This window comes from Bufo bufo, chromosome 6 (genome assembly GCF_905171765.1).
Source record: "Bufo bufo chromosome 6, aBufBuf1.1, whole genome shotgun sequence".
Classification (NCBI taxonomy): Eukaryota; Metazoa; Chordata; class Amphibia; order Anura; family Bufonidae; genus Bufo; species Bufo bufo.
This window is the reverse complement of record NC_053394.1, coordinates 311,544,572-311,561,909: the sequence shown is the minus strand read 5'-3', so window position 1 is coordinate 311,561,909 and position 17,338 is coordinate 311,544,572. Positions and strand designations below refer to the sequence as shown.

The following is a 17,338-nucleotide window of genomic DNA, read 5'->3' as shown; positions in this document are numbered from 1 at the left end:
CCGTACCGTACAGTCGAATATAATAAATAATTTAACAAGTTTTTTATATGAACATAGGCTGGTTGAGGTGCTGTACATTGAATATATGTATGTAGTGCAGTAAGTCTACTGTGTTATGTGCCACTTGTGCAGGGGGTGGGAGACTAGGGGCCCATCTTGCTCAGGGGCCCACCGGGGGATTCCCCTGTACCCCTGTGGGCCAGTCCGAGCCTGATCACAGTCCGTCACAAAATACTTCCCCCAAAACTTCTACTGGCCAGCCCCCTGGGCATCGGCCCACCGGGAAATTTCCCTGTAAGATCTATGGCCAGTCGGCCCCTGCACCTAATCTGCAAATACAACTACTAGAGCTGTAACTCCTGACAGCCGCATTCACACTGATACATGACTGTCTCCTGCTGCTCAGAACTAACGACTACAGTACAGTTCTCTGCTGATGATGCCTCAAGACTACATTTCCCAAGCGCCTTTACGGCATGTACGTCACGTGTCGAGGGCGGTTCCGTTCTGGGGAGCCGTTAGCACGTGATTGGTCGGCAGTTGGCATGTAGTACACGTGGTGTGGGCAGAGCCAATAGAAGGCGAGCTAAGTGATGTACCCATGTCAGCAGATGGTGAGGAGAGGCAGTGGTAGGAAGAGGGGGCTCATAGGCAGCAACAAAAGGAGACGGAGCTGCCAGAGGTCTGGACACAGGACACACAGCCGGGTGAGTGCTGCTGCGTCACTCTGCGCTAACGTCTGGAGTGAACACGGCTATAGTGATTCTAGTGGGCATGGGTGGCACCGTTTGTGGACCATCACACTGCCCTCTGTGTATGGCACAGGTGTGTATATAGATATACTAGTTCTCTTCTTGGGCTGGCACACTCATCTGTGCCCATCACTTCCAGCAGTGATTGCTCCTTCTGCCACCCCAGGTGCCAGGCTGGTGGATGCTTTGGTGCCCCCTGACCTCTCACTGCTTGGCACTGCTATATCATTTACTATTATTATAGCTTCCTAGTAGTCAGATGTGCAACGCCATATCGTTCAGTACTTGGGGTGGTCCGGACAGGTAAGTAATGGGGTGCCGCTTGCCAGGTAAGTCTTGACAGATCTCTAGTGGTGCTCGTAGTTAACCCCGTGTTTGTTCTACAGACAGTTTTACATTCTGTTGCCCCCCCCCCGTAGACCAGCCCCCCATATCTCAGCTTCCTCGGCTCTTCTAACTATAACTTGCTATTGTCCTACTGGTTAAATGAATTCGTCATGAGGGTCCGCGGATTGCTGTGGGTTGAGATAAGACGTCGCTATCTGCAGTATTTCTCATGGGGAGAAGGTTTTTGTAATTCTCGCTACATGAGATGATTTTAGGGGGCGTGCGGCAGTGAACGGAGCGTGGCTTCTCTTCCAGGACTCCCACGTGTTGATCTCTGTTGTGCTTTTTATTAGATGATGTAGAAATCTTGGCTCTCTTTCACGCAGCGGATTACCCGCATGGCATCCGCTCGTGTGAAAGAGCACTAAAGGGAGCGAGCTGCACATGCGCCCTCATTCTCCATTAACTTCTATGGGAGTTTCAAAAATAGCTGAGCAAGTAAGGGCTCCCCTAGGTAAAGGAGAGCCCACTGCGCAAGCGCGGCCACCTCTCCATTCACCTCCCATGGGAGTTCACGCACCCGATTATTTATGGAACCGTCATAAAAGTGAAGCCCGTTCTGGAGATAGGTGCAGGTCTCATCTCTAGGACCTGTTCCCATCTGGTATTGGTGGCATATCCTAGTGATATGCCACCAATGTCTGAGATGCGAATAACCTTTTAAAGGGATTTGTCCAGGTGATCAACTATAGCTTCAGAGAAACCTGAAAATTCCGGTTTGACCAGTGTCGAGCTCAGTCTGTCACTTCCCCCTCCCAAGTCGAGAAAGTTGAGATTTTGGGTGGTTATCCACTGATATGGAAAGAATACGTTTTCCTCACCCATATTCAGATTCATGTCCTTGCAGATGTACGGAGAAATGTCATCCTTGAGGAATTGCAGCACAAGCACATGGCCAACATGGAGGAGGTGTGCGGCCACCCGGGATCTTTCAGGGATCGAGATCTTTTAAAGGGACTTTAGTAACATAAGATCACTGTTAAAGATCGGCACTGGCTTACACTGCTTCCCCTACGTAGTTTGTCCTTGCACAGCAGGGGACACGTCACTAAACTGACATACTGTGTGACATATTGAAACCCATATGACATACGCTTGTACTCTGCCGATTCTTTCCAACATTAGGCCCCATTCACACAACCGTATTTTTGTGCTGCATCCAATCCGCATCTTTTGTCTGTTAGATGTGGACCCATTTATTTCAGTGGGGCCACAAAAAATATCCTGTCCTCATGCGTATGTATGTTCCGCGGCCCCGCAAAGAAGATAAAAACGGATCCTATTCCTGTCCGTTTTGCAGACAAGAACAAGCATTGTTAAAATAGGTCCACAAATAAAACATATGCAACGTGGATGTTATCTGTATTTTGCGGATCTGCAGTATACGTACGGTCATGTAAATGCACCCTTAGGGCTCAAGCACACGACCGTAGCCTGTTTTGCGGTCCGCAGATTGGATACCGGACATGTGCGTTCTGCATTTTGCGGAATGGAACGTCCTGGCCTCTATAAACCTGTCCCATGCTTGTCTGTAAAATGGGCAAGAATAGGACATGTTCTATTTTTTTGCGGACGCCACAGAACGGACTAACGGATGCGGACAGCACGCGGTGTGCTGTCTCTCTTCAGTGGGGCTGCAAAAGATAGAGTACGCCTCGGACCCGCACAAAATGCATGTTGGACGCGGAACAAAAATACGTTTTTTTTTGCATAAGCCATTAATGTGAAATCTAAGTTGCATAAACTAAAACGTGTTGAATCGGCGTTTAAAACACGGCCACGTAGGTGCGTTTGGATCTGTGGCATGGCAAATGTATGCGAGGGTCAGCCTTGAATTCCTACCATGGATTCCAGTGGGATTTTCTGTAGTGTGAACATGCCCTTAGGGTATGTTGACATGGCAGATATTTTCATGCCAGTTTTCGGCTACTTTCACACTCGCGTTTTTGGGCGGTTCCATCATGGATCTGCAAAATGGATGCGTTACAATAACACAACCGCATGCATCCGTCATGAACAGATCCGTTTGTATTATCTGTAACATAGCCAAGACGGATCCGTCATGAACTCCATTGAAAGTCAATGGAGGACGCATCCGTTTTCTATTGTGCCAGAGAAAACGTTTGGCTCAGTTTCGACTGATCGGAGGCAAACTGATGTATTCTGAGCGGATCCTTTTCCATTCTGAATGCATTTGGGCAAAACTGATCCGTTTTTGACCACTTGTGAGAGCCCTGAAACGGATCCCTCAAAAAGAAAGCCAAACCGCCAGTGTGAAAGTATTCCTTTGCATATTAAGAATAACTATCATAATTCAGGAACGGAGCCTCGGATCAACAAAAGAAAAACAGAGTTTTAGACCTCTTTCACACGAGCGTGACGGATTGGCTCCGAAAGCAATGCGTTTTTCACTGAAGCCCCATTCACTTCTATGGAGCCAGAGCTGCGTGAAAAACGCAGAATATAGAACATGCTGCAATTCTCACACATGCAGAACTGGTGCGTGAAAAAAAAACCGCTCATGTACACAGACCCACTGAAATGAATCAGGATTCAGTGCGGGTTCTATGCGTTCATGTGTCGCGTTGCACCCACGCCGAAAACTCGCTTGTGTCATAGGGGCCTTAGGCTTTTTTGACACTAGCGTTTTTGCTGGATCCGTCAGGGTTCAGCAAAAACGCTTCCGTTACTGATAATACAACCGTCTGCATCTGTTATGAACGGATCCGATTGTATTATCTATAACATTGCCAAGACGGATCAGTCATAAACTCCACTGAAAGTCAATGGGGGACGGATCCGTTTTCTATTGTGGCAGAGAAAACGGATCCGTCCCCATTGACCTGCCTTGGGGTTCATGCCTGATCATCCGTCTTGCTCCGCATCCCAGGACGGAAAGCAAACTACAACATGTTGCGATTTGCTCTCCGGTCTGGGAACGCAATTAAACGGAACGAAATGCATTTGGAGCATTCCGTTCTGTTCAGTTTTGTCCCCGTTGACAATGAATGGGGACAAAACTGAAGCGTTCTTTTCCGGTATTGAGCCCCTATAATGGATCTTAGTACCGGAAAACTAAAACGCTAGTGTGAAAGTAGCCTTAGGCAGGTGAACCACAGCTATGTGTCTATGCAGACAGCTGGACAGGGAGGTCGCTGGTGACAGAATCCCTTTAAATCAGTGATAAAGGGAATCTGTCACCTGCAAAGCTTAACGCCATGTAAGGTAGGTTCTATGCCCTTCTTGTAAAATCTGGGGGGCACTGGGCAGCGTTACTGGCAAATGGTGCAGTAGGATCAGAAGACCAGATTTTCCTAAGAAATTTATAGTTCTGTTTACGGGCACCTACCCTACATGGCAGTATGCTTACTCTGAGGCCCCACTCACCTGACAGTATTTTTGATCCGCATTGTTTGCGGATTACACACGGACCCCTTCATTTCTATGTGTCGGCACAAAAATGGGCAGCATGTGCTGTCCTCATCCGTATGCCCATTCCGCAGTCCCACAGTCTTTGCGGACTGCAGAATACCTACAATTGTGTGAATACACCCTGAAAATGAGAGATTCCCTTTAAGCATTTGTCAGAGTCAAAAACATGCTGAAATCGTCATAAAAAAAAACCTTGAAATAAATCTAGCTGACATGGGAGATGTGCGCTTGTCAGCAGATCCTAATGCTCTTTGTTCCATCTTTATACTTGGCCCAAATCCGGAAAAATAGGCCTTTTAATGTTATGCAAATGATGCCCTTGGGGCGTTGGCATTGCACCTCGTTGCCCTGAGGCTCCACTCATTTTCTTGGGTGGCCGTACCCGCACTGCTTTGAATGACACGGCCAGGCAGTGTAGAAGTAATCTGGCCCAGGATCTTGAGGCAGTGTGTGCATGTCGTTGATTGGCACACGTGCGAGAACAGAGAACAGGCTGCCGGACCTCTCTGGATCGGCATTGCCAGATGTTACCGGAATTCCAGGTAGCAGCGGGATTATAGTCTATGGGGCTGGCGGGCATTCCGGTAACTTCCGAGAATGCCAGATCTGTGGAGCCCTGGCAGGCTGTTCTCTGCTGGAACAGCCTGTTGGAACTAATGTCGGCGGTGTGAAACAGGCCTAAATGCTGCTTTGATTCTACTTTTCTTACTGCGTATTTTCAGTCTCTTAGGCTTCATGCCGATGACTGTATTTTTCATCTGTGTGCTGTCCACATTTTTTGCAGATGGCACACTGACCCATCCATTTTTATAGGGCCGTGCACACCTCCTTATTTTTGGTGGATCCATGTTTCCATTCGGCAGAATATACAACATGTTCTATTACTGTCCGCATGGGGGGGGGGGGATAATAGTCCTCTCTATTGATGGGAACGAGAAAAATACGTAACGCACCTGGAGGGTGGACGAAATACGGACGCAGCCTTGTGCACGAAGTCTTAACATGATGGGTCGCGTTAGTTCATATGCTAAAACGTCAGGTTGACAAGGTTTGGTCCTGGAGGAACATGGAGACTCTCTGATCTCTTGGGTTGGTCACCACCAACCAGAAGCTGTAAGCTACTTTGCCCATATTGCTGCGAGATAGTTTTTAGGTCACGAGGTGTGTCTGGGAGAGTGACAGTTCTGAAGGTGTTCTTCTATTATATAGTCGTTCCAACTTCCAAGTAGTCCTAGTTGTGTCCTCCACCCATCATAAATGTATTCATGGGAGCAGGGAACATTCAGGCTTAAATAAAATATTTAATATTAATATAGGAATTTATTTAGCTAGAACAGAACACGTTTTCATTTGACATAATTTAGAAAAAAAATGTGTGCAGATATTGCTGCTTTTCTTTTTATTCCCTTTTAGAACGTCCACCTAATGTGCCCAGTGGCAGTGGTCACACATGCTCAGTAGTTCAGTCAGTCAGATAGTGGACTCCTGCTATTGTGCTGGTCTGCCAGTCAGCGTTGGCGCACTAGAGGCAGCTTCTTCTCCCCAGAATTGATCGGATTATGTGAGCACTCAGAGGGAGTAAAAACGAAACAAAACAGGGGCGCCATTTTGGGTATCTAACAGCAATAACTAGACATAGGAGCATGTAACATAAAGAGCAATGATTCCAGTTGAACACTGTTTAGCATGTTGTCAGCCTCTCAGTAAGGGTGTCTGCACGGATTCGCCATGCGTATTTTTGTGCAGCAAATCTGCAGGTTAAAGGGTTTCTGTCATGAGAAATAACGTTATGTAGCTGACTGACATTAGCGATGTACATAACAGTATGCTTTATAACCCCCTGTTTCGCTACTGTACATGCACCCGGCATCTTCTGTAACTGCGCTAGTATGTAAGGCTGGCGGGCGCATGCGCAGTAGTGAAACTGAAGCCGGCTGAGTGTACGAGCCGGAGCCGGGATCGCGCTACAGCAGCCCTTTACTGCGCATGCGGTCCCGGCACTGAGATCCGGCTTATCAATGCGGGAGGCGGGTAGAACAGTATTGGAGACGCCTAGGCCGCTGCCCCCTTGACTTCAAACCTGACTTGAAGCAGGGGGCAGCGGCTGAAAAAAACATCGATTTCTCAAAGAGGCTAGATGCGGCTAAACGATGGAAAAGTGCATTAGGAAACTACTATGCAGCACTATAAAGGTACTATTAACAGCTTAGTAAGTGTTTTTTTGGTGACAGGTTCCCTTTAAACCATTCCCCAAATACAGTTAAACCTCTTTGAAGATTGCATTAAAGAGTGGTCTTCTAGGGGTTGGCGAGTTTGCATAATATCTAATGGAACTGAAAATCTGTCCCTGGAAGTCCAGTCTGGTTGAGGGGCGGTCTTCTTAAGATGGTGCTCAAATCGAGAGCTTTCACTGTATATCCTTCTTGTTCAGAAAACCTTCTCCTACAAGGCCTAACACGTTGTCATGTGAGATCCTCTGCTGTTTCTCCGCTGCTTGTTGATCCTCTAAGTCCCTAATTGCCCTTCTGCCTCCACCCATATCCTAGATTTTCAGTCCTTTCTTCTAAATTACAGCAAAATAATTATAGATCTTATTTTCTTTTTTTGTATCCTTGGCCAGCGGCTCATCTCTGATCTCCAGCTTCTTCCATACATTTGTCCTTTGAGATTTCCATGGGCGTATCTCCTCAGCTTTGGTCTTCTAGACTGATGTCTGTCAGTAATGTACTGCTGATTTTAACCCTTCATATTTCTAAAGCCAGCGAACACATGCGGGCTGCCATCTTTAGTAAGGTAGACTCACCCGTCCGGCGATGCACAGGTAACCCCTTACCTGTGCCTGTGTCGGGAGCTGGTCGGAAATCAAATGCAGTCACCTGGAGCAGGCAGTTCCAAGAACAGCCACCGGGGGCCTTCATCGGGCTGTTCTCGGAACTGCCTGCTCCCGGTGACTGCATTTGATTTTAGACCGGCTCCCGGCACAGGTAAGGGCTTACATGTGCATCGCTGGATGGGTGAGTCTACCTTACTAAAGATGGAAGCCCGCATGTGTTCGCTGGCAAATACTGCGAACTGACCATCACTATTGAGCAGGATGACACTGTATTCCTTCAGATGCTGCATGCCATTTTGTGGCACCCATCCTGCCATGTTCATGGTACATATCCAGCCTCTGCTTCGTCATATGCTGCCACAGATTACCATTGATAAAGGTCATACATGACCAAAATGTTTGGATCTACTTAAGTGGTCTCAGGACAAATTTCAGAAACAAAAGGGAAAATGAAATATTTGAATACCCCAGCAAGTAATGGGGCCTATCCTTAAGGCTATGTCCGGAACATGGCCGCCATAATTGGACATTTACAGCATATCTTAGTGACATGCCACAAATATCCTAGATGCAGCAACCCCATTACAGGGGTATTTCAGTTAGAACAAGTTGTCTATTTCCTATCTACTGGATAGGGCAGGGTTTCTCGACTCGGGGCCCACCTACCGGTCAGGATTTGAGAATATCCTACAGAATGAATACCTGTGGTAAGTCCTGATGGATGGACACTAATTAGATCACCTGCTCAATACTAAGGAAATCCTAAAAAACATGACCGGTAGGTGGGCCCCGAGGACCGGAGTTGAGAAACCCTGCGAGAGGGGATAACTGTTAAATTGGTGGGGTTCCGACTGATGGGCTGAGAAGAACGGGGACCAGCCCGCTAGGCTCCAACCCATAGAAAGATGTGAGGTCCTAGCTCCTCCTGCTCTGTGACATGGTGCCTGCAGGTTGCACTGTCTTTTCATGGGTACAGGTTCCTTTTAAGCAAATCTCAGTACTATAGAGCTGTTTTCCGAAAAGATTATGCAAACTTTTGCTTCCCTTGCGAGGTCTTTAGTAGGGATGAGCGAACTTGTGTGTGTAAGGTGTATATGCCATACGGAAAAACGAAACAGAAACCCAACGGAAACAAAAAAACGGAACAACGGATCCGTGAAAAATGGACCGCAAAACACTAAAAAAGCCATATGGTTGTGTGAAAGAGGCCTAAATCTTTCTTGACTTGCCCAGTCTGACTATTGCTGTTTTGCACACTTTACATTAGGGAAACAATGTACCAAAAAAGTGTTGCACAGGCATTTTTATGTCTAAGGCCTCTTTCATTTGTATCCGTATATAGAGCGTATTTTATGTACCGAAATCTGATGCTAATGTTAAAGGGGTTTTACATGATTTTCATATTTATGACCTATTCTCCTCAATATCTGATCAGCAGGGGGTCAGCGCTGCCTTCTCCGCTGTGTTTACCCGCTCGCCGATGACATTGCAGCGGTGAGAAGCCGTCCCATTAACTTCTATGGGACGGCTCTGTAGTATTTCAGTGTACTGTCATTCAGAAGGAACGTTTTTGGTTACTTCGCGTGGATAAAAATCTTACTGTGAGGACAAAGTAGATTTTCATGATGTCATTTATTTGCTGAAGCGGAGTGCCCTTTCCACAGCAGCTTGTCCCCAGTCCTGGATGATGTGTGACCTCTATGCACCTGCCAGTCTCTCCTCCGTCAGTGTCACTCGCCGTGCTCTCCGCCATAGACAGGAGCATCAGCCGCAGCGGTCTTGTCAGGGAGGGTCGGGCCGATCTGCTGTGATGACTAATAAGTGTGAAGATTTAACCTCTGCAGTGCCTACAATTACATGGGACATTGCAGGCGATGGGTGTGCTTTCAGATGGATTGTTAACTGAGCACATGATTTTTCCACTATTACCACAGTTGTATCCACAAAACCGCATAGTTACCTAATTTTTTACATCTGTTCCGGCAGAGAACAACCTGCTGGAGTTCTCCGGATCCGGCACTGCCGGATGCTACCGGAATTCCCGCAGGCCCCTTTAACTATAATGGGGTCTGGCGGAGATCTGGCCGTGATCCGCAAAGATGCCGAGAATTGGCTGGACAGAAACCGCAGCCCGATGCGTAAGGCTGTAACGGACATGTGAAAGTACAGGATTGTGGTTTGTCTGGTAAAGCTGTTTTATTCCGGGCAAAATCCTGTGACCAGTTCGCAGTCTATAAGAAAAACCTGTCCCCATCGCATGCAGGCTTAGTTTTCGGCTGCAGGCGGTTGTCACAACCTGTGGCCGTGTACCAAAAGGAATCGAGCATCTTGTAATAGATGTTTGGCAGGAGACGTTTGTGCACACCTCCCTCACACACATCGGCTGTATAGTCCGGCACCAGATTTATCACACGGGGTTAAAGGGAACCTGTCCCCTGTATTTTGGGTATAGAGCTGAGGACATGGGTTGCTAGATGGCCGCTAGCACATCCGCAATACCCAGTCCCCATAGCTCTGTGTGCTTTTATTGTGTAAAAAAAAATGATTTGATACATATGCAAATTAACCTAAAAGAGTCATATCTCACTTGTGTGACCAGAGAAGAGTCATATTTTCAAGCTCTGACTCATCTCAGGTTAATTTGCATATGTATCAAATCGGTTTTTTACACAATAAAAAGCACACAGAGCTATGGGGACTGGGTATTGCAGATGTGCTAGCGGCCATCTAGCAACCCATGTCCTCAGCTCCATACCCAAAATCCCAGTGACAGGTTCCCTTAAGGCTGGATGGTAGATCTGGTGCAGGGACACCCCCTTTATTTTATTCTATACCTACTATTGCTTGGCTTATTTGAGACAGAATTTTACGCCAGACTTATGGCTCAATTTTGGTGCAAAATTTCACTTTGGCCACGCCCCTATCCCACTAAGCCACTCCTCTTTGTTAAGACACCTCCCCTTGTCAAGCTAGGTGGAGTGGATTGTTCTAAATCTGCGCCAGAATCCGGCGCGGTTTCCGACAATGTCTAGGTGCATTCACATTAGCTCTTCTCACTGTAATGTGATCTCTCAGGAAGTCTGGAAGCTCCTTTGGCTTTTCTGCCTCCTTATTGACGTTCCATACTGTGCAGTATTCGGCAAAAGAGGCATCTTTAAAATGGTGTTCTAAAGAAAATGTATGGAGAAAACATGGGGACATTGATTCCCCCTGCACCGCCAAATTTATGTAGAGATGCACTCCTCGCGTAGATTTGGCGCATGCCCGTGCGACAGTCTGCCATCCACGGCAGCTTCCTAGATGCTGTAGATTTGTCTTTACTCAAACCAGAAAGTTGGTGTGAGTAAAAATAAATGTGTCGGACCTCGCCATACCCCCTTTTCTAAAATGGGGCTTGAAGGGGGGAAAAAGTCTCAGATTTTGCTGCGAATATGGCATGCAGCAAAATCTGTAATTTTCTTATGCCACAAAGGTGGCGTAAATAGAATAGTAAATGTTCCCCCTAATCCGTAGTTCTACGCTCGTTCATCTGCCGCAGGTTACTGACTGGACAATTACTAAAATTCAAGTGTATTTGCTCTAACTCTGATGTGTAGAGAGGAAAAGCCATTAGGTCAGAAAATGCTGATCATTTCCTCAAACCAAAGATTACAGCGGACACGGCAAACAGTGTTGAGTTTAACATTAACCCAGGACATTGCTTCATCTCCATAATAATATATTCCCCTACATATATATTCTGCCTCAAGGCTAATGTATTTTCTTTCCGTGTCCGTTTTCAGTTTTTTTTTGTGGTACAATTCATTTCAATGGATCCACAAAAAAATCGGAAGTTACTCGGTGTGCATTCTGTTTCCGTATGTCCGTTCTGCAATTACGGACAAGGATAGGACTGTTCTTTTAGGGGCCAGATGTTTAGTTCTGCAACATACAGAATGAACACGGACGTTGTCCGTATTTTTTGCAGATCCGTGTTTTGTGGACCACAAAATGCATACAGTCGTGTGCATGAGCCCTTAGGCTGAGTTCACACAGTCCGTGTTTGGTCAGCGATTTCCATAATTGATTGTGGGCCAAAACCAGGAGTTGAGGCTACACAGAACAGGGGGAAAATCTCTCCAAATATACCTCATCTCTGTGTAGCCTCCACTCCTGGTTTTGGCTCCCAGTCACTGATGGAAATCACTGACCAAACACTGGACGAGATTTTTCAAACTGAGGTAAAGTAGAACTGGCTTAGTTGCCCATAGCAACCAATCAGATTCCACCTTTTCATTTTTCAGAGCTCCTTTGGAAAATGAAAGGTGGAATCTGATTGGTTGCTCTGGGCAACTAAGCCAGTTTTCCTTCACACCAGTTTTGATGAATCTCCCCCAGTGACTGGGTGAAAGCAGCCTCAGCCAGCGAGGGATATACAGTGACTGATCTACATAGTCATAGAAAAATTGTGATTTCTTACGTCGCTGTCTGTGGAAAGACCCAAAATAAAGATTAGGGGGTTTGAGTGACTAAAATGACATGTACGTCACGTTATAACCTCACTTCATGGAAGTCATGTGTAAGGCTGCAGTCCTGTGTAAAGTGGTCCCAGCCCTGGTTTTATTGCTTGCAGGGGCGTTCACTTAAATTACTCATATCTGATGCAAATCGCCATCATTTCTCAGCTGGGATGATAATGTTTTCCAGACGGCCGGCTGTACAGGGAGGCCCCTGTTACTATAGCCGTATGGTTTCCTGCACAGGAACAAGGAGGCTCTGTTCAGATGTGAGGCCGCCACAAGTTTAATCTCTTGAGCTGCAAGTATTGGTTATGAATTTATGCTCTTAAAAGGTCAATATACGGTACTTTCAACTAATACTACATAATCAGCAGTACAGGTGAACATAAAGTTTGGAATAGATCTTATCAAATAAAAAAGTCTTTGTGATGATATCATCTGTGTCACCGTCTAGTATTCCCTTCTTCCCATGTAATAGCACCGCCAAAAAATCCACAGAGCAATAAATCGCTATTATCGCTGGTATCGCCAGTATCGCTGCTATCGCCAAATAAGTCCATACATGAGCCAAAGCTGAATGCTGGAAAACTTTACTGGAAGCACACAGGCACTCAAACATCCAATTTCTTTTATCCTCTGCTCCCATGCAAGGGAGACACCCACAAATAACATACATTAACCCATAACACAAAGGTTACAACCCATATAACATCCTCCCCCTCTGCCTGTGATATAATTATAGTACACAATGGTTAACATAATTATCCCAGGCAGGACAATACACGATGCCCTCTGTCCTGGAGACAACCGAGGTGTAATTCCATTACCTCTCTGTCACGACTGTGACTGATCCAGACAGGTCTGGGAGGAGAAGGTCGCAGCGACTTGCTACTCGCGATAGCTTGTGAGTTTGCTCCGTGGTTCAGGGTATGTCATCTGGGTTTTGCCTTGTGAACCTTTTTGTCCTGACTGGGAGTTTGTAGGCATCCTTCTCAGGTGAGTCCTATCTGCCACTCCCAGCTACTATATTAGTTTCACTTTCACTTGCAGTCATTGCCAGATATAGTCCTTACTTCCAGTGCTACTCTGACCTTGGAAGGAGATCGTTTGATGGTGTTGCTGTGGAGCTCTTGTCCGGCGTGGACTGTCGTGTTTGGGATCGCCTTCTCTGCTCGTGACTGGATAAGTCTATCTCTGCTGTTGTTTGTTTGTTGCTGTCTTCCCCTGTTGTTTTCCTAGACGTGAGTGATGGTGACTAGCGCTCCCATCGGCCTTTCCCCAGTCCAGTCTTGTTAGGGCGACTGAGGGTTTAGGCATCCTGCTCGCCGCACGGGTTCACACCCCGTCTAGGGTATCAGGGCAGACAGGTGCCAGCTTAGGGTTAGTCAGGGGTGGCCATTCTATTTCCCATCCGTAGATAAGGGTCCCCCTTCCCCTCCGTCTGGTGCGTCACGACTGCTGCTGGGATAGCGGTCGTGACACTCTCAGGACAAAGGGAAATCGCCAATACACACGGAAAGACAATAGGACAGACATCACTTACTCAAATATACAATGTCCCACCCTTTACAATACACATAGACATTTAACACATCCCAAAATGGCACGAATTAGACCAGGAATTCAAAAGTTAGTAAAAGTCTCTTTGGCCTGGCTGTACTCATGGCTTTTCTGTCCAAAACCGGTTCTACACAGTCTTTTTGTCCTGGAGACAATTGAGAAGTGATCCACTTATCTCCCAAGGACAGAGGCAAGACTCCATTAGCCACATGGTAGCAAAATACATGAACTTATATAACTATGCAGCTATTGCATAAAACCGGTGCATTCAACATGGGACCGTAATCACATGGTAAGAGGCTGGCAAGTAGTCCTCTCCAAGTACTTGTGGCAAACGCAAAAGAGGGGAGTTTGTCACAGTCTTTCTTCCTCTAGCAGCGCATTTATGCTCCCCCACCCCTCTCCATAGACTTCTATATGTGTCTCTCTGGACCTCCTCCCCCCTCCCCTCTCCATAGACTTCTATGTGTGTCTCTCTGGACTTCCTCACTCAATGGACTTCTTCAGTGAGCTGACAGTCCGTCTGGTCTCTCAAGATAGACTTGGCAGAGAATGTGAGTTTAGGAGGCTCAGATTAAGGTTTAATTCACATGACAAAAATGGTTTGTTTGTTTGGACGTTTTTTTTTTTAATGGTTGTCACACAGCCATTTTCAAAACCAATTAAAGTCTATGGGACTATTCACATGGCTTCTTTTTTTTTTTTTTTTTATGGCCAGTGAATAGCGGCCGTCAAAAATTTCCTATTTTCGCGTGGCCGTTGGTGGAAAACCAGCCATGTTCACTTGTACTATTGATTTATGAAAATTTTGTCTAAAGGTTACTTACAATATAAATGGGTTGTGCCAGCTATTAAATGTATGCCCTATCCACAGGATCGGTGGGGGTCCATCTGTGGGACTGTCTCCAATCCTGAGAATGTGCATCCTGTTCTCATCTTGATGGAGCAGGTGGTCAACCATGCTCAATGTGTCTCCATTCAATCTCTGTGGAACTGCTGCAGATAGCAGGGAACACTTGACCATCTCTAGCACTCCATAGAGAATGAATGGCGTGGCAGGGTGCATGCTCGATTTTTCTGCCGAGGGAATTCTACAATGAATCTGCGGAAAAATCTGCATGTGTTGCATCTGAATTAGTCACAGAAAAATCTCATAACCTCTGACTGCAGTATTATTGTATACTTGTCATACAGCTAGGCCGGTTGTCACCCTACCACATACCGATCCTGCTGACATAATGGGACTCTCAGGGTTCTCACATTGTTGCTGTCACATGTGATGCAATTGCTGACGGCATCTAAATGCAGTAACCATTCTTATACTGGGATGTTCTTCTTCTTTACCAGTTACAGGTAGCGTTCACAGCGGTCCGGCAGCACCATGTCAGCAAAAGCGATCTCTGAGCAGACCGGAAAAGAGTTCTTGTACAAATACATCTGTACCACAGCTGCAGTCCAGAACCGCTTCAAGTATGCCCAAGTGACCTATGACACTGACTGGGACAGACTTGTTCAAGACCATCCATGGCTTCTCACTGAGGTAAGCACCGCTGGCAAGATCCCAGGAGCCATATAGCCGGCGCTGCCACTAATAGGGTCAGCTAGGGTCAGGGAGTTGCTCGTAAAGTGTCCAGTATTTTATCCATCCCTGGTGTAACAGACTATGAGGGCTTTGTGCCAGCCTTGTATGCAATTAGTGTCATCACCACAGCAGGCTGATCAGTTATGAGACGGAGTCCGTTTTTTCCAAAAAGAGTACTTATTAAGGTGTAACCGTCATGTTTTCATCAAAAAATCAGTTTTAGCATATGTTACTGCTGCAGCAGCATTATGCATAAAGCAATCTTTAGTTTCTTCACATACCACTGTTTTCCTTGAGTTTTTCCCTTCCTTATGGCTGTTTAAACATTTACAATATGAGTAGGGCTGAAACGATTACTCGAATTAATCGATTAACTCGACACAAAAAAATACTCCATGCAAATTTGCAATGATTCCTTTGTGCCATGTGACTATGGAGTGTGGGTGAATAGCTTGCTGTTACTCACGCTTTGTGTCACCCGCCTGCCCGCACAGCGCTGCACTGAATCCTGACATACACACGTCAGGACATTTTAGTTCACTGGTGCTGAGGCTGGGCACTGATGGCTAGGAGGGGCAGTGAGGCAACTGATAGCATTGGGGGAGGAGATGGTGGCATTGGAGGAGGAGATGGTGGCATCGGAAGGGGAGCTGATGGCACTGGGAGGGGAAGCAACTAATGACATGGGGAAGCTGGTGGCATTGGGGGAGGAGCTGGCGTCATATGAGGGGGAACTGGAGGGGAGCATCTGATGGCACAGGGGGAGGAACTGATGGCACAAGGGAGGGGGAACTGGAGGGGAGCAACTAATGGCACCAGGGGGAGCTAAAGGCACAAGGGAGTGGGAACTGATGGCACTGGGGGGGGGGGGGGGGGGGGGACTGATGAGTTTTTATAGAAAACTTTCTTTTCATTTGTTTTTTATTATTAGTGTACTCGATTTAATCGGTAGAATACTTGATTGTAAAAATAATCCATAGCTGCAGCCCTAAATATGAGGACCTTCTCAAGATGGCTCCTCTGCCAGTTCTCTGAGGCCAAAACTGCTTTCCCTCATTTCACATACACACTGGCTGGCAGGGAGCTGCTGGCTACAGCAAATCAGATTGGATTACTGAGAGACACGCCTCCTCACTCTGAAGCCTGATGCAGGCATGCAGTGTGGAGGACCGTCCCTCTGTCTTCCTAGCCGGAGACAGATGAGCCATAGCAACGTTCTTTTAAGTGAGCAGTGGAAAGGGACAGGGGACATTAATGAAAGCTGTTATTATAAGGTAATTACAGATCTTTTGACAATCATTGACAGACTAACTCAGGTGTACATGCCTAGCTCTAATAAACTAGCAAATAAAAAAAAATGACAGTTACCCTTTAATAACATATCTGTATTATTTATATATATATATATATATATTAGGGCTGCACGATATGGGAATTTTGTGCGATTGCGATTAGGGCCCTAAAAATTGCGATAACGATGTGCGATGCGATATTTTAAGGGAATTGTGCTAGAGGTCTATTTGCTTGGATTTTCCCATAAGAGCCGCTGACGCGGCTGGGTATGACATAGTTATGGGGTATCTGTGGATGGCGCTGTTATGTGGGGGATCTGTGGATGACGCTGTTATGTGGGAGATCTGTGGAGGTGTAGATCTGTGGATGATGCTGTTATGGGGGATTTGTGGAGGATGCTGTTATGTGGGAGATCTGTGGAGGTGTAGATCTGTGGATGATGCTGTTATGGGGGATTTGTGGAGGACGCTGTTATGTGGGAGATCTGTGGAGGTGTAGATCTGTGGATGATGCTGTTATAGGGGATTTGTGGAGGACGCTGTTATGTGGGAGATCTGCGGAGGACGCTGTTATGGGGGACCTGCGGAGGGCCCTGTTATGGGGGACCTGCGGAGGGCCCTGTTATGGGGGACCTGCGGAGGGCCCTGTTATGGGGGACCTGCGGAGGGCCCTGTTATGGGGGACCTGCGGAGGGCCCTGTTATGGGGGATGTGTGCTATGACACATGGGGCCACGAGGGGGGCCAGCATAAGACACACATATAGCATCTTATGCTGGTCCCCCTCATGGCCCCATGTGTCCCTTCATGTGTTAACTCTCCTATTCATAAAATGGCCAGCCTCTGTACTTTCACTATGAATGCACTCACACTGCAGAGAGCGGCAGAGAGCGAGCCGGCCGGCGCGTGACTGACGTCACTGGCACGCTCCTCCCACTTAATTCAGGAAGCAGGAGCGTGACTAAGTGACGTCAGTCCCGCGCCGGCCGGCTGCCTCGCTCG

At 46.8% G+C, this 17,338-nt stretch overlaps 1 protein-coding gene across 3 annotated transcripts in view; it reads left to right on the top strand.

Moving 5' to 3' along the window:
- The first annotated feature begins 583 nt into the window (after window positions 1-583).
- The window catches only part of ACLY (ATP citrate lyase), an 85,308-nt gene continuing 68,553 nt past the window's right edge, over window positions 584-17,338 (top strand). For 2 of the 3 annotated variants that reach the window (XM_040435342.1, XM_040435340.1), the window contains exons 1-2: window positions 584-707; window positions 14,811-15,003. In XM_040435342.1, the coding sequence (XP_040291276.1) occupies window positions 14,845-15,003 (159 nt within the window). In that variant the 5' untranslated portion in view covers window positions 584-707; window positions 14,811-14,844. The other variant, XM_040435341.1, reaches the window with a different exon arrangement.